The following is a 22,069-nucleotide window of genomic DNA, read 5'->3' as shown; positions in this document are numbered from 1 at the left end:
ATTCCATGGCACAATGTCTATGTTTATCTTCATCACTGGATTCCATGTAAACACTGCTTCAACTTACACTGAGAAGGACAGTTTGTAGAAAATGAAATTTCTCTAACAGAGGACCTTGGTCTGCCAAGTTGTTCATCTCAAGACCCTGGTGAAGTCCTTGGTGGGAAGAAATGTGGATTTAAAAACATTTTCCTTTTTTAAAGGCTGGATCTCATGTGTCCTAAACTGGTCTAGAACTCATTATGTGTCCAAAGAGGACCTTAAACTTCTGACCCTCCTGCCTCTACCTCCTGAATTGTGGGCTTATAGGTTTGGGCCACTCCATCCAGTGTATATAGTGTTGGGGATTAATTTGACTCTGTGCTAGATAAACATGTAAGAACTGAGCTACATCTCTAGCCTCAGAAACATGCATTTGTAGAAGGTTCCTATATAGCCTATGTGCTGTGTTATGGACGAACCTCACATCTTTGTGCTATAGATGTGAGTGTGTTGGGTGCATCATTTTCTTGGGACCTAGACATTTACTCATCAATGTTCTATGGAAATCTTTGCATGCTTATTTTCACCCAAACTTTGGGAGCCTGAGAAACTGGAAATGCTGAATTGTAATCCCTTTTCTGGTTATATTTCCAGCCTCTGTCACTGCAACAGAGGGTAGTCTAGAGTCTCGAAGAAGTGTAAGAGAAGGGCATGTGGTTAGTCAATAGATACTATTATAGTTCCTCTATTTTTAATGCACAGATTTATACATGGGTTTCAGAAGTTTTATTATTTATTTTTTATTATGTCATTGTAACAGAATACCCAATAGAACAATGGAATGGGGGAAAGGCTTCTTTAGGCTCTTTGTTTAGGGGATGCAGTCTATCATAACAGGAAGGACATGGTGAAGTGGAATAAGGCAGCTGGCCACATTACATCTGCCCTTGGGAAGCAGAGGCAGAGGAATTCTAGTACTTAACTGCTTTCTCCCCTCTATCATTTTTACTAAGCCCAAGGACTCCAGCCCATGGCACAATGACATTCACATTCAGGGTAGGTCCTCCCTCAACCAAACCTCTCTGGAAGCCTCCCAACAGATACACCTTGAAGTATGTCTCATTTCTTGTATGATTTTAAATCCAGTTATGATGCCAAGGAAGATTAACTACAACAGAAGGATACACGAATGTCTGAAGTAATGCACAGAACTCTGGGTAATGCACATTGGTACATTTCTCACAAGAACATCTAGAGTTCCTTATCAGATTTTTAGGGTCCCTGTATTACTCAAAGTTAAAGACTCTTGGTATATGCATCCTTTAATGACACTTCTGGTTAATTACATAAACATCTAAAGTATAAAATGAGAAAGGGAGGGGCAGGAATCTGACCCTGAGTTCTAATGCTACACCTACCCCATTTCTGTAGTGCCTTCTGAGACTCACTATCCCTTCAGATGTCTTTAGGATCTTAGGATGGCTGTCATCTAAGCTTGACTGGATGGCCTTGTGCATCTCTTGCATGGTCTTATTGGAGAGTACATCTCAGATATAGAAGAGAATTCATGATAAGAATTAATGCAAATGTTTCTATTCATTTAAAAAAATATATTGTTTATTAATAAGAAATTATTGTCCCTCATCCCACTTCCTTCCTCTTTTAACACTGGTCTCCTTGCCTTCTAAATAATGCCAGTTTTAAACCAGCATGCCACTGAGAAGAGAAAATCCAAAATATAAAAACTAAAAGCAATAATATGATGCCTTCATGGTGCTTAAAACAGGAAACACTATGGTGAACTTACATGATCTATTTTGAGAAGACAGACAGAGGGGGAGAGAGAGAGAGAGAGAGAGAGAGAGAGAGAGAGAGAGAGAGAGAGAGAGAGAGAGAGAGAATGAGAGAGAGAGCTCCATAAAGCCAAGACTGCACGTGAACTTGTGAACCCGCAAGCCATTTGAGATGGGGACATTTATATACTCAAGAAGATGTTTGTTATTGTACTTGTACCTACCATTAGAAATACATGAAAAGAGAGTAAATGTTTGGAATGATTAATACCATATTTTCTTTCTGGTGGTCAGAAATTGAAAACTGCTAATGCCTGAAATAGGAGAGCAGTAAACCATGGTAGAAAGTCGATGGAAGAGCTGAATGCAGCCACTGCTCAGCTCCCACAGAACTGGAGTGAGTTGCTCTTCATCCTGTCCAGAGCTGGTTTGTGAATAATTATATTAAGGAATTAGGCAGAGTCATCATGGAGCTACAAAATATCACCCTTGAGGCCTCATTGGAGACTGATGGGAGCTCCTGAGAGTTGATAATGGCCGTCAGAAGCTCTATATATTTAAAATGCACAAAGGATGAGTCCAGAAATTATCTGCCTGCCAACTTAACTTCTCTACCTGGAACAAATTATCCCAAAATCAATTTGCAAACACCTTTGAGATAACAAGGTCTTGAGTAATAACCTCCATGGCTTTGTAAAGAAAAGCACCTACCTTGACTAATATGCTTAATTCTCTTCTCTGACCAAATGGTGAGCTATAATAGAAGCAATCTGAAGTTGTCCCTCAAGATGTGCTTTGAGTCACACTGGGAGTATATTGTCCATTCCTGGTTTAAAACAAATTATTCTGCTTCTGGAGAATCTTTAATGCTAGGCAATTAATTAAAATAAAAACACAGAATGAGTCTCTATCCCAAAATCTCCACCTGATTCCAAACTAAGTTGAGCACCCCCCTCCTCCTTTGCTCATCTGAGTAGCCCAGAGACTCTTCTCAGTAACGAGTTCTTAAATAAATCTGCATTTGACTTCTCACCCCATCACCTCTACATTCTGCTATAGGATTCAAGGACTTGTTCATTTCCCTTGACAGATAACCCCATTCCCGGCCTTTGGTCATAAAACAATACCAGACTCAGACAAGGAGGCCTGAAATCACTTGCATAGAGATGTCTGTGGCAGAATTGTTTACCAAAGCTGGGCTTAGAACAACCCATATACCCAATGGTGGGAAAATAATTAGGATGATAACTTGATAGTTATTCAGTACCTAGAAAAAGACAGCAACTCCCTCCCTGTAGCATGTAACTAGAACTATTAGGATGCTTAAAGTGAGGGAAGCAAAACTAATGTACATCTGGCCTATGTGTCATTGAAACTAGAGGAAAAGATGTAGGATATGAATAAGAACTGGATTAGAATGTGCAGAAATTCACAAGGCTGTTCTGTTGGTGGCTAAGAGAGGATGCACTTTCTCTTCCTTACCTTCTGTGACTGTTCTTCTACTTCTGTGTTCATCACAAACAAAAATAATGAGCATATCAAGTTTATTTAAAAACAAAAGCAAACAAAATGTGAGTGGGGGATGCTGGAGAGATTTCAGTGGTTAAGAGTACTTCCTGTTCTTGTAGAAGACTAGTATTCAGTTCCCAGCACCCACATCAGGCTCCTTACAACTACCTGTAACTCCAAGCCTAAGAGAGTGGATGTTTTCTTCTGGACTCTGCAGGTACCTGCACTTTCATATAAATACTCACACAGTTACTCACAATCAAAAATAAAATAAATTCTTTGGATCATTGGTTTCATCTCAAAATCCACATCCCTAACACAAAGTGACTCTCCTGCTCCAGTAGATATCATATTTCCTCAGATGGGATGGTGCTTCATGAGCTCCTCCTCTATGCATGCTAGGACTTTGGTTGACCTTGTGTAAGTCCTTTGAAAATAATATGCATGAATAATATTAAATAAAATATTTAAATTTTTAAAGATTTATTTTATTTTATGTGTATGAATGTTTAACCTGAGTGTGTGTCTGTGCACCATTTGTGTACCTGGAGTCCACGGATGTTAGAAAAAGGCTTCTGATCCCCCTGGAACTGGAGTTACAGATGGTTATGAGCAACCATGTGGGTCCTATGACTTGAACTCAGGTCTTCTTCAAGAGCAAACAAATGGCTTATCCACTGAGCAATCTCTCCAGCTCCAAATAAAATATTTTTCAGAAAATAAAATAAAGCCCAAAATACATCTTAAAACAAACAAATGGCCATGTGGTGAAGTATGGTGATGTGTGCCTGTAATCTCTGAATTTGGAAGGGCAAGGCAAGAGAGCCTGACATTTGAAGCCAGCCTGTGATACATGGTGAGTCTGAGGCTGGCCTGACCTACATAAGGAGACCCTGCTCGGGGTTGTGGGTTTCATCTCACTTTCACTCCTCTGTGAGTTTGGTTATGTCTATTTGGTTAAGTATATATTGCCTAAAGAAGGTGCCACATGGATCAGTTGGCAGATAATGTGGTATGATCTTTCCTTTGGCCCTTGATTCCAGCTATCCCACAATTAGCCAAGGATACTCTCTGCTGGCAGGAGCCTGTCAGGATGAGGGAGAAGCTGAATTCTTGTTGCATCACCCTTTTCCTATCTGTGGTTATACCACCATCGGCAGAGGATTTCTGCTAATAATGTGTGTGATCTGAGGTGGAACCAACGTGAAAGCCTCCTCCCTGAGTACTAGTCTCACAGCGTCCAAAGGTTTCGTGTGAGCTCCCAGGGGAGAAAAGCCATCAGTAGTTTTACCCAGCTACCTACTAACCATGATGATAACCAGCATAGCAAGATGTCACCAGTGGTACAGTAGTGTCAATGATATCTTGGGATTAACCATTAGCTGTCTAATTGGACTTAAGGCTCCTTAATAGCAGGGAATTTATGGCTGGTACTGAAAACTTATTTGACTACCCATGATTGTTGATATCATGGACTTTAGAGGATGATCTACTACAGCCACTTTTCTAGATCAGTATAGTGCTTAACCGTATTCTAAATACTTATCTTTCTTCCCACAGGTAAGTTTTGCTCTTACACCCTATCAAAGAAAATTCCTTTTGCAGTAGATGGAGATAATCAGGGAAACGCACTGTCTTAGTCAGGGCTACAGTTGCTGTGATGAAACACCATGACCAAAGCAACTTGGGGAGAAAAAGGGTTATTTGGCTTATACTTCCACATTACTGATCATCACTGGAGGAAGTCAGGACAAGAACTCAAACAGGGCAAGAACCTGGAGGCAGGAGCTGATGCAGAGGCCATGGAGAAGTGCTGCTTACTGGCTTGCTCAGTCTGCTTTCTTATAGAACCCAGGACCACCAGCCCAGGATTGGCAATGCCCATAATGGACTGGGCCCTCCCACAGCAAACAGTAATTAAAAAAATGCCCTACAGGTTTGCCTTATGGAGGCATTTTCTTAACCGAGGATCCCTCCTTTCTGATGATTCTAGCTTGTGTCAAGTTGACATAAAACTGGACAGCACACCCACAATTGGTAAAGTGCAGACAACAACAAGACCATGGGGGTGTCCAGCCCCAGTTGATACATCAATCTATAACATGACCCTACAACTAAGGCTCAGACCATGGAAGAGGCGAAAGATTGTAAGAGCCACAGGATGGGGGGATCTGATGTGAGATAGCGCCTTCTCTCTATGAGAGTTGCTTCCATTAAATTGCAATAACATGGTCCCCTAAACAATACCCACATAATGACAACACCAGATGATTTGCCAGCATGGATGGAAAAAATCGCACAAGGCTCCAAACCTAGATGAAGAACTACAGGCAACTAATGGCTGCTGAGAGGGGGAAATCAGCCCCCTTACAGGTTACACAATCTCAACCAGTCATCCCTCAACACTAAATGGGAACACACACAAGGGGGCGGGGATGTGAATATATAACATACTGTAAGTGGAGCTCAGGGACAACTTATGGGAGTCAGTTCTTTCCTTTCACCACGTGGGTCCTTTGAACCCATCTCAAGGTACCATGGTTGGCAGCAAGCTCATTTATCTGCCCAGCCATCTTGACAACCCTGTCTATGATTTTGTTGAAAGTTTAACCACTTTTCCTTATGTGCTTAGATTGATTCTACTGTGTTAACAACTTAAACTGAAATTCCTTTGCTTGCTTGCTTTTTTACAGAGCCTCCCACACCCATTGCCCCCCCAGAACTGCTGGCAGTGGGAGCCACCTACCTGTGGATTAAGCCAAATGCCAACTCCATTATTGGGGATGGCCCTATCATTCTGAAGGAAGTAGAGTACCGCACTACCACAGGCACCTGGGCCGAGACCCACATTGTGGATTCTCCCAACTACAAGCTCTGGCATCTGGACCCTGATGTGGAGTATGAGATCCGGGTGCTGCTCACACGACCAGGCGAGGGGGGCACAGGACCACCAGGGCCTCCCCTCACCACCAGGACCAAGTGTGCCGGTAAGGATATTCCCTCCAGATGCTCTGCTATTCTTCTGACTGGCCCCCCTTTGGGGCACAGGTTTCTCTGGTGTAAATGTGCTGCCTTTGAAGGAAAGATAGTTAAAGGCTTGCTCAGTCTTGAGAGAAACTCCTGGTTCTAGATTTGATTCTAGAACCTTCTGTCTTTGGTTGTGTCATGGAGACACTCATGGTGTTGACAGTATTTCTGATGGTACATTGGATCCATCATTGTGGGGAATCCTGGTGCCATTTGCATGTCTCTGAGGGGTTTTGGTTCTGTGTCTCCAAGGGATCCTGCCTCTGATTGTATCCTTCAAAATCCTTATGTCAACTACACCCCTGCAGGCTTCTGATTCTAATTGTATATCTAATATGCATAGTTTGTTTGGTCTGTGACCCCTGGATCTGGTCATTGCCCTGGTGGTTTCTGGTTCTAGCTTTGTCTCTGAGGGGATCCTCACTCATACCAGTTACGTCCTTATAGCTTCCTGGCTCTGACAGTGTCTTAGAATTGATTCTGAAACTGCCTTGGTCCCTCAGAACTTCCCGACTTCATATCCTCTGGGGGCTCCTGGCTTCTGACTAAAGAGTCTGTCTTAGGACAGCCCTTCTGGGGGCCTCTGGATTCTACTTTAACTGTGGGTTTCTGGCTCCAGCTGTTTCCCTGATGTTACTGCTTATGTGCTGCTGATGTGGGTGTGATTGGGAAGATTCTCTGGATATGACTATATCCTCGAGGCCTCTTGGCTTTGCCTGTTGTCTAAGACTGGATCTCTGAATGGAACCTATGAGATTGAAAGAGACTGGTGTTCATTTTTCTAAAACTCACATTATCTCCTTATCACCCCCAAATACTATTCCCTGTAAGTACTTCTCTTCCATGTATGAATGGAGGGAGAGTGGCTCAGCATTTTCTAACTTTATCCAGGCTCACTGAATTGACCAGTGGTACAGGATTTGCACTCAGGTTTTCTGGCTCCAGAGCCCTGGATTTTTGGTTACACTATGATGAATAGAGAGGTGTATGCCCTTGGCATAACATACTGAGTTCAGGGCTGCTGTACTGCTGTGATGTCTGGCTTAGTGAAGCATCCAGCATGGACTTCTGAGGGAAAAAGAAGCAAAATTGCTTCTGAGGTGGGAGTGAAGAATCCAGTAAGTACACCAACATGGGACACAGCAGAGGATGTTGCATCAGGCCTATTATAATTTGACAGTTGTGCCCCTAAATTCGTTGCCCCTTGATGTACTATGCTATAAAAAGCACAGGGCTTAGGAGGAAAAGTAGGGGTAGAGGCACTCCTCACTTCCTTAGTAACACATGGAGAGAGAGAGAGAGAGAGAGAGAGAAAGAGAGAGAGAGAGAGAGAGAGAGAGAGAGAGAGAGAGAGAGAGAGAGAGAGAAGAGAGAGAACTAGCTAATGAGCACGGGGACACAACTTTAGACATCAAGTAGATCAGAAAGCACAAAACACTAGAATTCAGAAAGCAGACACCTCCTGAAAAGCTCAGTATTTTCTTTTACAAACAGAGGTTGGGGTTTGCAGCCTGTGAGTTCCTGGGAGGCGGGAAGAAGCCATCTGAAAGAGCTGGAAAGGAACCACCAGGGGGAAGTGGGTGTGTCTTACAACAGTGGTGACCTGCAGGAAGCATCCAGTGCTGGAGGTGTGTGTGTGAGAGGGTGCATGTGTGATGTCTGTGTGGCTTGGCATGTTTACTTTTTTCTTCTGTGAGCACAATTACCTATAAGTTGATGTAGCATTTGCTCTGTGCATACATTTCTCCCTCATAGATCAATTGTTTGGAACAAACTTGACTTTTCAGTTGCTCATGAACCAGTTTAAGTGTTATAGCAGAATTGACAGCAGCCACTCTGAAGTGTCTCAGTAGTACTCCTGACGGCGTAGAAGCCAAGGATCACTAATATTTCTATGGCTCAGACTTACTCCTTTGAAAATTATTGAACCACTATGATGAACAGAGAGTCCATTTTCCCAATGATTTTTCTAAACAGGTCTTTGGTAAAATTCCTCATTGAAACCTGATTATGAAGCTGGCTGCTTTCAAAGGACAGAAGGATATGTTATTAAGCCAGGTAATTCCTTACCTCAGCTCTGCAATGCAATAGTCATTCATAAAAATAATTGATTTGAACCTGTTGATAAGGCTTCTCTTTTTCCACAAGGTAAATGTAAGGGCTTTGAGGGGCTTTGATCTTTGGAAATGATATTCAAAGCACTTTCAAAGCCCCTACGGACTTATTTGCTCATGATCATATAATGCACTTAGAAATTCAATCGCAAGATGATCATCTCAATAAAAATTTATAACCTATTGCAAACAGTTGCCACGGCTGTATAATGGATTTTACATGTGACAGACACAATGGTCTGACTATCACTGTAAAAATTATGAGTTGAAATGTTGTTTGCAGTATTATATTTCCAGAATTGTTGGTGTTTAAGTAAGTTAGACTTACATCTCAAATAACCTACATCCTACAAAATGTGTCATAAAGAAAATAATCTTTTTTCCATTGCCACTGATGGTAGAATGTTCTTTGCTTCATAATTAATTTTTAAGAGAATCTAGGGCTGATATCCATTTGTAGATGCTCTTTATTACCATTGGTATTCGAAGTTTTCTCCCCTTTCCCTGTTCTATTATTAATCACACTGGAAATGTACTCATTATTTTGCAAAACAGAAAATGAGAGAGTGCAGAGTGTGGAAAGTATAATTTCTGCCCAGAGGAATTTACAGACTGGGTAAAGATTCAAGAAACAGGAAATGGAGTAAGATATAAACATGAAGTTTTGGTGTTGAAATAGTATGCTTTATGGAGCAAGACAGGGTCGGCAAGCAGTGTCCTTAGGCACAGTGTAGGATTCCTGGACCAGAGACATCAGTATTGCTGGAGATTGGGTGCTTTTGTTTACCCCAATTCTTATGCTGAAACGTGGGTCTCCATGTGATGGTATAGGAGATGGAGCCTTTGGAGCACCTACATCATGGGTAGATTTACACCATGATGAAAGAGACCCCAGGGTTTTCTCTTGCTTATTTACCATGCGAAGCAATAGTGAGAAGATGGGCCTATGCCAGCAAACCCGCCTTTTCCAGGACTGTAAAAAATAAATTTTTATTATGTATAAATAACTCCATCTATGGTATTATGTCACAGCAACCCAAAAGGATTCAGTTTCATGTAAACCCAGACCTAGTCTCTCCTCATCCAGTGAATCAGAAAGTATAAGAGGATGGCCTAGCAATCAGAAGTCCTGGCTCACATGGCTGCACATGCAAACAGAAACATCTGTGGCACATTGGCTTGACCCCTGTGAATAGACCCACTGTCTGTGTGACTTGAGGACTTGAGCTTGGAGAGATAGACTGAGACTCAGATAATTGGATCAAGACTATACACTACCAGGTTGATCTCAGTCCTCAGGGGAGGCTTTGCCTTGGAGGAGGTGGGAATGGGGGGGTGGACTGGGGGGAAGGGGAGAGGGGCGGGAGGGGGGAGAATAAGGGAATCTGTGGCTGATATGTAGAACTGAAATGTATTGTAAAATAAAATTAAATTTAAAAAAAGACTATACAGCATATAAGTGCTTAGAGCTAATCTTTTTCTGACTCAAAGGGATTCCTAGCCACTGTTCTAAAGGAGTTTCCAGTCCTGGGTTGGGGGTGGGTTCCTCTGCTCACAAGTGTCCTCTCAAGTATGGGATGGGGAAGTAACTATGGAGACAAGCTATAAATGAATGGCTGCTGTGGTGGTATTGTGTTCCCCAAAATATTGTGTACCTTAATAAACTTATCTGGGGTCAGAGAACAGAAAAGCCACTAGTTAGGCAGTGATAGCACATGCCTTTAATCCTAGCATTCCAGAGACAGAAATCCCTCTGGATCTCTGTGAGTTCAAGGCCACATTGGAAACAGCCAAGCATGGTGACACATGCCTTTAATCCCAGAAAGCCAGCCTTTAATCCCAGGGAGTGATGGTAGAAAGCAGAAAGATATATAAGGCGTGAGGACCAGAAACTAGCAGCATTTGGCTGGTTAAGCATGTGGCTGGTTAAGCATTCAGCTGGTTAAGCTTTCAGGCTTTGAAGCAGCACAGTTCAGCTGGGATTCATTCTGGATGAGGACTCAGAGGCTTCCAGTCTGAGGAAACAGGACCAGCTGAGGAACTGGTGAGGTGAGATAGCTGTGGCTTGTTCTGTCTCTCTGATCTACCAGCACTGACCCCAATAACTGGCCTCGGGTTTGATTTTATTAATAAGAACTTTTAAGATTCCTGCTACAGGCTGCATTTGTCCTTTATATTGAGCACTTACCCATCCTCTTCTGTGAGTCAAACTCTGTTCTAGTGGCGGAAGTGGCTGGCTTTGAAAGAACAGAACGGGCAGGGCTAGAAGTTTGGCAGTGGTTAAGTTACAAGCTAAGCTAAGCTCCCAAAAGAAACCAGGGCATCTAAGTTAGTGAGGGCAGGTGGGGGTGTATACTTGTTCTCCCAGGTCTGACCAGCTAGATCCTTGACAAGGTAGAAGCTGAGTCTGACTCTTGAGGATAGAGATATTAAGAATTTGGCTATAGAGTGTCCAGGACCAACAGACAGGAGTTCAGAGTACATGCACTTAGATAGTTTTACCATAGACAGATTCACTGGGAATCTTTAAATTTGGTGATAGGAAAGAAGGTTCTAAGGTGACATCTAGGGTTTGTGGTATAGCTAAATGAGATATGAGAGGGAGAATCATATTCTGAGATGGGAAATTATGAAGATGGTTAAAGGAGTGAATATGATGTGTTTAAGAGAAGATGGATAACTTTGTCCACGAGAACTTCCCCAACTTCACCTGGACATTAGGGTTGGTTGCCTTCTTAGCACTGATAAAAATCATGCTATCCTCTTAAAATGCTTCATTCATTTTTAATTCATCATTTTGTTTCTTTCCCTCATTTTAATCATTTATCATCCTTTCTGAGATAAATGCCTAGGGGCAAAGACAATGATGTATATCAAAGTGTTTTGAAAAGCTCAAAATGCTCTTCAGACTCCTGTAATAAAACACATTACTATCTGTTGATGGTTCTGTTGTGGATGTTATTCTTGTGAGCCATTAACAGGCAGACAAGAAGGCTGACCTGTCCACCTTTCAGGAACAGCACACATCTAGAAAGTGGAATATAGTCTCTTGTTGTTCGCCATCTCATGGGGAATCCCATTTCAGAACATAATGCTCACAGTGTCGTCTGCATTCTGGGCAGCTTTCTTATCAAGAACAGTGAGTGTTTTCTTCTAGCACAGTGGTTCTCAGCCATGAGTCACAACCCCTTTGGGAGCCACACATCAGATATCCTGCATATCAGGTGTTTACATTATGATTCCTAACAGTCGCAAAATTAAACAGCAACAATATATTTTATGGTTGAGGGTCACCACAATGTGTGGAACTATATTAAAGGGTTGCAGCATTAGGAAGGTTGAGAACATTGCTCTAGCATATCTCAGACAGCAGACCTCCAGGTAGAAACAGGAGTTTAGGGATGCTGTACAACTGCAGCTCACCTTGAGCCTTGCCCCTAAAGGGAGGGCCACAGTGTCCACACAGACCACTTCCCTGCTGAAGCACCTGAGCTGTTATTGTTTTCTCTACCCAGTGTTAACTTCATTGTCATAGAACTCAGGTTGGGGTCACACACAGGAAAAATCCTTTAGGTTCCAAGTACAGACAGTTAGACATTGTGGGATACATCTGTAGTCCCCAGCACACTGGTGGCTATGGGTTAAAGGCCAGCCTGGGCTATGTAGTAATACCTTACAACAAAAGAAAAAAGTGTTTCTAGGAGGCAGGCTACTGCATAAATTATTTGGAGTTTGTCAAGAACCCTGAAGGAAATGACACTGAGGAAGGTTACCACGGTCATTAGCTAGGGAAAGCAAGAGGCACCATAATGACCCAGCCTGGCTCTGCAGCTCTTCCGTGGGTACCAGTTCCAACAGCCTTAGCCCCAGCCTGTTGGTTTCTGGAAAGAATCATCTAACACCACACAAAAGACTGTGCCACACTGTCCCCCCAGATCTGCTTCCACACAACACCCACATATCAGCCTTGGTTTTGCTTTCTATAAGCATTTCTCTTCATCTCAAATCAGCATGTTAGCAATCTAAAGTTATGTCTCTTCTCCCCTTGAGACCTCTGCTCCTCCATTCTCAAATTTCAGCTTAAACCAGACCCTCAGGCAGCTCTCTTCATATCCCTGTTATAGATTCACCAATCCACACAGTACGCTGAGTGATTGCCGGTTCCCGTAAATCAAAGACCCACTACCTGAGTGCCCACTTCATTGTGGTCCAGCAAAGTTCCAGTCCCATAAGTGGAAACTCACTTTGCATGGTCAGGGATGCCCGCTCTGCTGCTGATATGAAGGGCTCTTTTTCTATTCTCTTCACCTGAGGGCTGATTGCACGTTATATTTTATTTACATATTTATGGGTTTCTACTTGAAATGATATGTGTCTAGTTCTCTCTTTTCTCCAGAGGGATAAAAAGGAGGAATTCAAATTGCTAAGCTCAATGAAGGGAAAGTAATCATTAGAATTTAGGGAAAAAGATATGGGCCTTTGATTCAAAGAGAATTTGGTTTTTATTTCAAGCAGGACATTTGCTAGCTGGATGACCAGGGATGTACTACTTCACTTCTCTGTGCCTCCATTTCTTTTCTTCAATTTAAGGGAGACTATACCACATCATTTTCCCTTGGAGCTTCAGTAAGGTATGTGCCTAGTAGAGAACTCAGAACCCAGAGAGCCTTGCTGAACATAATTAATTTAGAATGGACTCTCAGGCCTGGGAAGGAGGCGTGTTAAAACATGGACTAGTTTTCTACCTTGGGCATTATGGACCCTATCATGAGAGCATTTCTCTAATGCTGTGGTTAGCACAGAAGTTCTGATGTCTGCGGGAAGGATGGGATGCTTGTGGCTGTGCAAGTGTCCTGGGTCCTTGATGAGTAGCTGTGATGGCACGTGATGATGGGGGTGGAGTGCAGGGGATTTTTTTTTCTGGTTCTGTCCAGAGTCGCAGGTAAGATAGAGACACATGACATTTAGACCCCCTTTCTCTTCTAGAAGATCAAGAAACATAAGAATGAGAGGCCTTGCAAGTTCAGAAAACAAAAAAAAACAAACAAGCAAAACAGGGAGGGAGAGGAGAGGGAGGAGAGTCCTGAACACCAACAGATAGCTTTTTCAAGGCTCTTTTTTCTCAAAGAGAACAGTAGGGCCAGCATAGAAGGGTCTTTCATTCTGGAGAGCAATTTTGCCTCAGAACAGAGTGAGAGAGAAAGACAAAAGAAATACTTAAAGGTCTTCAAAAATCGGGCAGTATCATCTCACTAGCCCCTTGGGACCTTTTCTTCACTACTTTAAGCTTTGCTGAACCATCTGTAATGCGATGGTGTGTGTTTGGCAGGGAGCAGATGTAGCATAATTTGGCTCAGGGCTTTGAGCTGCCTTCTGAGTGGGTGTTATTATGAATACAAGCTCATCGACACTGCTGCCCTGCTCTATAGTCTAGGTGAAATGATCCATAAATCTTAAGGAAACATGACAAGATTAGCCAATAAAATATCCAATCCCCATCCCAATCAGAATGAAATAATGCAATCAATAGATTCTAAAGACCAGTGGCAAGAACTTCATACATGCCACACCATGTTTGAAGGGACATTGCTGCTGATACAGCACAAGCTCAGGCCTGGAAGCAACTGCAGAAGATGGACTAGGACTACTGTTTCCCTGAAAGAGGGGAGTACAGGCCACCTTGCCCTCTCTATTTTCTCTAGTGTTCCCATGCTGCCTTCTTCCCTAGGTGTATAGAACCATGGAAGTAAAGCTCAAAGAAGAGAGGCGTCTACTCTTATTTCTGTCGTTCCTACAGCCTCCATGAGAACCACAAAGTGTCTTCTTAAGTGCCTAAGTGTTCCATCTCCTCTTCTTGTAGACCCTTCACCTCTTCCATCATACAAAGCATGAATAAGGGGCTGCCTCAGAGCCTTCCTTCCTTGATTGTAGATGTAACCAACCGTCTTATTAAATAAGAAACACAGAAACAATGTAAAAGAGAAAGCCAAGAGGTCAGAACTCAGAGCTAAAATCTCACCCTTCCTTCTGCTGTGCCAGCTTCCCGAAAGAGAGCTATATCCTGTCTGTTCGTTTTTTTTTTTTTTTATATAGTATTTTGTTCTGCCTTCTCATTGGTTGTAAACCCAAACATGTGACTGCCTCGTCACTGTCTGAATGTACAGCCCCCTAGGTCTTAAAGGCATGTGTCTCCAATGCTGGCTGTATCCCTGAACATACAGAGATCTATGGGATTAAAGGTGTGTGCCACCACCGCCACACTCTGTCTATGGCTCTAATAGCTCTGACCCCCGGGCAACTTTATTTATTAGCATACAATCAAAATCACATTTCAGTACAATTAGAATACCACCACACTTGATTTACTGAAGCAGAGGCATAAAGTAAAGCCTTTTCTCGTAAAATCCATACTTCACAACCTCAGAGAGTTTCTTTCCCCAACCCCCACTACTCATATGAAATGAGTGAGGTGTTGGGAGGGTCTAGCTGGGTACCTCTGTGCAGCCTCTGGAAAGGATAATTGGTGGAGCTTTGTTCTTCTCTGTAGAATGTCACCTAGTTTAACTGCTTATTATTGGTCATGAGGCTTAAGTCAAATTTCAAAGCAACCACAGGAGCATCGTTCCACATCTTCCCACACTTAGATATCCCTGCCACCCTATGCTTTCCAGGGACTTGGGGCTCCCTAGAAGCTGAAGCACAAGGGTAAGGTGGCCAGTGTTGCCCCAGTCTCTCTCAATCTTGAAGGTTCAGATTTGAGCAAAAAGTGAGCCACAGAAAACCATTAATGGTAATGAGAGCTAATACTGTTTCGTTATCAAGATCATTCAATAAAAATAGCCCTGAAATACATTAAAATTAGGGTGATTCACTCCTGAAGCTGTAAAAGCTTAAGATAATAAATATAGCAAATGGATCATTATTCTAAGGCAAATAGTGACTGTCAATATGAATATCCACTGCCTGCAACTTGTGTAGCATGAATCTGGCATTAGATACTTGCCTTTAGGGTGGTGTAGTGGGTAGCTAGCTGTTCCAGCTTTGACCTGGAAGGACTACCCCCACTGAGGCTTCGGTAACTGTCACACCTACAAGGCAGGGCCAAGACAGGAGCCCTTAAGACCCAAATCCGGATATGCTGGCTCTCTTGGTTCCTGGATCCTGAACGCTGGAGGTAGATTGAGCAGAGTTTTCCAGAGAACACAGCTGGACCCTTTTCTGGACCCTTGTAACCTATCCCTTTACTTGTAAGTCACCCCACAAAATAAACCTCCCTTTTAACTAAGTGGAGTTGCCTTAATACAACAACCAATAGGGTGGGCATAATTTTCTCCAGTGACTGTGAGACAGATGACATGATCAAGGCTACACTCCTGCCCAAGTGACCCAGCCAGGGGTTGTGCCTTTAGTGTTTAGCTATGTCTTAGTTTCTTTTCTGTTGCTTTGCTAAAACACCTGACAAAAGGCCAGCAGAGTGGCTCAGTCAGTTAAAGATTCTTGTGCCAAGCCTCACCACCTGAATCCATTCCCTGGGACACATATGGTGGAAAGAGAAAAAAGTAACTCCCACAAGCTGCCCTCTGACTTGTGGACCTGTGTGCACACACAGAAAATAAATAAATGAAATTGGAAACCCTTTTTATTTTATTTTATTTTATTTTATTAGTTTTCTTGTTTTTTCGAGACAGGGTTTCTCCATGTAATTTTGGTGCCTGTCCTGGATCTTGCTCTGTAGACCAGTCTGGCCTCAAACTCACAGAGATTCGCCTGGCTCTGCCTCCCAAGTGCTGGGATGAAAGGCATGTGCCACTGCCACCTGGCTAGAAACATTTTTTAAGAGGCAACTTAAGGAAAGAAGGGTTTGCTCTGGCTCCCAGGTCAAGGACACAGTCCACCATGGTGGAAGAGTCAAGGGGACACGAGAGTGAGCAACTGCTCATATCACGTGTGTTGTCAGGGATAGAGAGCAGTGAGCACCTGCTGTTGCCCAATCCCCTTGGATTTGCTCCAGTCAGTGATGGGAATGGTCCAGCCCATGATTAATATGGTCTTCACACATCAATTATTACAGGGACATCCAGGTTCCCATCTCACAAGTGAGTCTAGATCCTGTCTAATTGACAACTAAAACCAACACTCAGGAGCTCAAAAGCTCATTCTCTGTTATGATTCCCAGAATTCAGTGTGATTAGCAAATCATTGATATACCATGACCAAGTAGGGCTTCTCCCAGTATATGGGGAGAGACATTCTTGAACATCAGAAAAAGTATTGATGTAATGTTCCCTTCTATTGGTCAGAGAATAAAACCATATGATCCTCTCAGGAGAGGCTGGGAAGTAATTTGAAAGAAATTCACCCTTCATTACTGATCAGAATCCTTAGTGAGCCAGCAATGGGAAGGTGCTTTCATATTTCAAGCAGAAAATGTTCTTATAAGTCTCAAAACCCAAGAGACTAAAGCAAACTTTAAAAAGAGAGAGAGAGAGAAATTCTAGTAGAAATAAAAACTCATTTCAGTCTTGTGGTTGGACACCAGGTAAATAAATAAAAATCGATAGTTACATGCCAGTAATAACTGTTACAAAAGTATAATGAAATATATCATATTTCCAAACACAATTAAAATATAAATGCTTAGGAGTAAAGTAAGAAAGACTCAGAATCTATATGAAAATACACACACTTACAGAGTTTTATTGAGGATGATAAAACAGGACTGGAATAAATGGACCCATATATCATGCTGCTGGATTAGCAAATTTAGTACTGTGAAGATATCATTGTTCCCAAATTAATTTATAGGTTTAATATAATTGTGATCAAACTCCTAATGTGATTCTTTTTGGAACTTAACAAAGCGATTTAGAAAATTGATCTGAAAAAATAACCAGGGGGAGTAATCCAGACCACTTAGAAAAAGTGGCAGGAGGAGGGGATTTCTCTGTGAGATATCAACATTCATAATCACTATTATAATTAAAGCCCTGAAGAATATAAGCTATGGAGAAACAGGATTTAGAGATTTATCTGAATGTGTAAGTTCTTAATAAAGTGCGCATGATTAATAAGTAGTATATAGTATAAATAATTGGGAAAATTGAATTTTTGTATATACCATGATATACTAAATAAATTATGGCTAGATTAGGCTCTTAAAAAATATAGATAAAAAATAAGTAGGAAAAAATGAAGAAAATATGTTCTTTTATTAGGCAGGAGTCTCAGGTTCTTAAAAGTGAGCAGATCCATCATCAAGGTTGTGTTTGGAAAGTTCACTCCTCAGAAAGAGAAAAGGGAGAAGGGAAGCCTATGGTGGGTATTGACCATACTTAAAAATCCAATGGTTTACCTGGCTGCAGGAAAAGCTGCAACGGAACCAGAACAAAGGGTAAATACCCCTATAGAAAGAGTGCTGCAATCACTGACATCTAATTGTATCGATAGATAAAAAGCTGAATGGCATAAACAGTAAATGCAATGAAAATGTGAAGGAGGTGGGGCTTGAAAATGGCTTAATAGGTAAAATGTCTGTCATGCAAGCATGAGGTCCTGAGTCTAGATTCCTATCACCCATGCAAAGGCCTGGAGTGTTGGTGCACATCTGTAATACCAGTGCTGGGTAGGCTGGAGACAGACTCCTAAAGCTTGGTGAGCCAGCTTAGTGGAATCAATTACCACCTAGTCCAGTGAGTCACTGTCTCAAAAAGTAAGGTAAGGAGCAATTGAAAGAGACATGCTATGTAAACCACTGGCACACACACACACTCACACATGCATGTACCACACACATTCTCACACAGAGAGATATGAATGCTGAAGTGCACAATAAAATGTCCAGTGTTACAGATAATTACATAAATGTATTCTACCTGCTATGTTACAAAAGTCTGTGTTTTAATTTATAATGACCAGCATTGTGAAGGAACAACACAGCGAGTTCTTACATGTGGTTCTGCAGGTGAGCTGACTGACACTGTGTGGCTAGAGGATAGTTCACTAACTTTCTTTCTAACCAAAACAATCGGAGCTCTCAGAAAGAGCCCTGTATAGAGTCCATCACTGCACTATTTATAAGGGCAAAAACTTGCAAATCACTTAAACAGAACAACAATAGGAAAATAAATAATATTTGGTACATGCACGTAGTACAATTTTCTGTTACTTTATACAAACCATATTCTCAATGATATCAAATGATGTCAGGGTTCAAGCTGTAAGATGAAAAGTTCAACTTAAAAAATTGCTCTTCTGGGAGACCCTGGTTTAACTTCTGGCACCTACATAGTAGCTCACAACTGTCTGTAACTCCAGTCCCAGGGCATCCAGTCCCAGAAGCCCTCTTCTGGACTCCTCCAGCACCAGATATGCACATGGTACACAGACACACATGTCTGTGCAGGAAAAACACCCATGCACATGAAAATCTATAATATATAATTTTAAAAACCTGAATATGTGGCTACTGCCAAGGCCTGTGTCTGGGTCTGTGGTCCTCCTGAGAATGGGGGTCTGTGCTAAAGTCCAAGTCCTGTTTGCCACCAAAAGTTGCACAGGAAGCCAAGAGTTGGGGCTGAAACATGAGGCCTTGGTAGTGTCCAGGGACCATGCTGCCACTAGAGCTATCCCAATCTTAGTGGCCAGTGCTTCCACCTGGAGCCAGGGCGCTGCCCAGGCCCAAGCTGCTGCCAAGGGTCATGTCTAGGTCCATGGTCCAGCTGCAGCTGGGGTCTGTGTAGATGTTTGTAGCCTGTGTCACTTCAGGGGGCCATAAGAACCATGCATGATAACATCAGAGATCTATCCTGAGCCAGCATCCCCCCCATTTTTGCTGACCCAGGGAAAGCTGGCCCTGCCTTTCACTAGACACTGCACCAAGAGAGGTGGCCCTGACCCTCATAGGAGAACTGAACCCTTCTCTCTGGAGAAATGCCCCTATCCCTCACCACAGACAAGGGGGAACTGAACCTGATGGCAGGGGCATAGGGGAGCTGGTTCTACCCCCTTGCCTGAGGCAGGTGGCTCCAGTGGCCCAGCTCAGCTCAGCTACCACCCAGGCCCACATCTTGGTTAGCCCACCCTAACATCTACCCCATCTAGGACCTGCTGGAGCTTGTAAAGGGACTGGTCCTGAGGAACAAAACCAACAGGATCTCCAATGTTGCTTTGTTCTAACGGCTCCTGAGGCATCAACGACATAGACACCAGGAGTCAGTTGAAGGCAAACAGCAGACTCCTTTATTCAATAATGGGGAAGAAAGGGGAGTATGTACATTACCCATCCTGGCTTATTTCCTCCCTGGTAGAAGCAGGCTGATCTGTGGCCAGGTGCACATCTCTTGCTGGGACCCATATTGGCATAGTGGTACTCTGAGGAAGAACACAAGCATACCCTCTCCCACAGGTTAGCAGTAGGACTGGCAGCTGCCATTGGAGGGAGATAGGATCTCTCCATCTCACTAGGAGCAAGGGCATGTTCCTTGGCAGAGATACCCAGTGCTTGTAGGCCAGCCTGAGCCCCTTGTCATCAAAACTTGTGCCTGGGTGCTGAGAGGAGTGTGCATAAGGCCTTCCCTGTTATTGAATAAAGAAGTCTTCTCTTTGCCTTCACATGACTCCTGGTGTCTATGTCAATGACACCACACCTTCTCACTGCCCCCAAGGGAGCCATTAGGATCTAGCAACAATCCATGACTTGGGACAGGTGTGGGATATCCCAGAGGATCTAGTGACAATGGCATATCAGAAACCAGAGGCCTTGAACCAGACCAGCGACTCATTGCAATGAACATTTGCTAGTAAAACTAATGGACAAAAGGGTATTCTATATGACATACTACTCCCAATGCCAACCAGGCCTAATGAAGAAGTATTAGAGAGGTGGGAAAGAAGGAGAAAAGAAAAGGGTTTTGTTGTTGTTATTGTTGTTTTAGTTTGGTTCGTTCTTATTTTTGTTTATTTGCTCCTTTGTTTTGTTTTGGTATGATTTTTTAATATTTTCTTTGACAGTGAGGGGAGAATATGGGAGGACTGGGAGGTGAGCAGAATTAGGGTGTATGATGTGAAATTCCCAAAGAATCAGTAAAGAAATCATGTAAAAACAAACAAACAAACAAACAAACAAAAACCCTGAATATATAAATACTGTTCCACTTTGGAGTAATTTATCTGAGAGAATTATGAAGTATGGACAAGAACCTCATTCTGTCCTGCCAGTGATAACCAGAGTACAGGGTCCCCTATTACCCCAGCCCAGGATTTTGAATGCTCCCTCTCAGCTACCTTCCCTAGAAGAAGAAAAACAAAAAGCCACATCTGTGCTAAGATTTTATAAGGTTGATTGACTGATTAGAACATCTTTGATTGTAAAGAGTTGGAATATCCCAGATCTAGGGCTGAATTATCTTGGCCTAACTTTATTCTCTTTAACAGCTGTTCATTATCTATCTCAGTGTCTGTGTCATCTTTCTCACTCTCATGACACCTCTCAGGATGTATTAGGAGATCACTGACTTCCACCAACCATAATCAAATAATGTCATCATGTAACACCTCAGACCTGTCTAAGAGAGTCCCCTCTGTTAGAACTTGGCTACCTGGTGTCCAACAGTTGCATTTAGAAAATGTATGGATTATTTTACTTTGTTTTGTTCTCTAAGTATAAAAGCTTACATGAAACCATTCCAATGTTAGGACCTGCTATTTAGAATAACCTTGTGAATCTGTGTTCTGGGTCATGCTTATTCATGTTTGGCACCAGAATAAATGATCTCTTCTTTCCTTTGCATTGAGAGCTATGTTCCTACATGGACAGTTCTCTCCTGCTCTTAGCAGGACTAACACAGACTAGGATATTCCTCTACTCACCCAAAGCTCCAGAAACACAGGGCTTTCCCTGCCCCAGGATATGTCTTGATGTTTGGTGGGACAAGTAAGACTTTGCTTAGCAAATGACTTCAACTCTTTCCTGAGCCTAGAAAGTCAGCAGACAAATATTGCATTTTTCTCTTCCTTCTTCCCTCTCCCACATTGCACATGAGGATAACAAAGTATTTTTTAAGTGCTGATTATTCAATGTAGGGTTTGCATGTGCAAGGCAAGCATTCTACCACTGAACTAAATCTCCAGCTCCCCTTATGTATTAGTTAGGTCTCGCTAAAGGAAGACACCTGGTAGAATGAATACATATATATTAAAAGGGTATTTATTAGAGCAACTTACAGGTTGAAACCCAAGAAGTCCAACAGTGGCTGTCTCCTGATAGAAAGGTAAAGAATCCCCTAATTGTTATGTCCATGAGACTGTTTTTTTCAGAAGCCTCCATCTGGTGCTGGAGTCCCAGGGAAGCCACTGGTCATTGGTCTTTTTGGAATGCTGAATCAGTAGGTTCTAACACCAGTGAAGGAATGCCTTAGTAACAAGGCAGGTGAACTTTACAACAACAATGAGGGCAAGCAGGTAAAAAGCAAATGCTTCTTTTGTCCATGTCCTGTTATGAGAGCTGTCATGGGAGGTATGGCCCAGGTTGAGGGTGGGTTTTCTGACCTAAGATAATCCAGATTTGGGATAGGTTTCCTATTTCAAATGATCCACTCAAGAAAAACTCCTCACAGGTGTATCCAGATGTTTGGGTTTTAGTTGATT

General features: G+C 42.5%; 1 protein-coding gene across 11 annotated transcripts in view; it reads left to right on the top strand.

The window, feature by feature from the left end:
- The window catches only part of Ptprt (protein tyrosine phosphatase receptor type T), a 1,105,165-nt gene that overhangs the window by 494,645 nt on the left and 588,451 nt on the right, over positions 1 to 22,069 (top strand). For all 11 annotated transcript variants that reach the window (XM_028868606.2, XM_028868602.2, XM_028868605.2 and 8 more), the window contains exon 7: positions 5,978 to 6,271. In XM_028868606.2, the coding sequence (XP_028724439.1) occupies positions 5,978 to 6,271 (294 nt within the window). The remainder of the gene's footprint in view (positions 1 to 5,977; positions 6,272 to 22,069) is intronic.

Source organism: Peromyscus leucopus, chromosome 4 (assembly GCF_004664715.2).
Source record: "Peromyscus leucopus breed LL Stock chromosome 4, UCI_PerLeu_2.1, whole genome shotgun sequence".
Lineage (NCBI taxonomy): Eukaryota > Metazoa > Chordata > Mammalia > Rodentia > Cricetidae > Peromyscus > Peromyscus leucopus.
The sequence above is the reverse complement of the archived record's forward strand: the minus strand, read 5'-3'. Positions and strand labels throughout refer to the sequence as shown.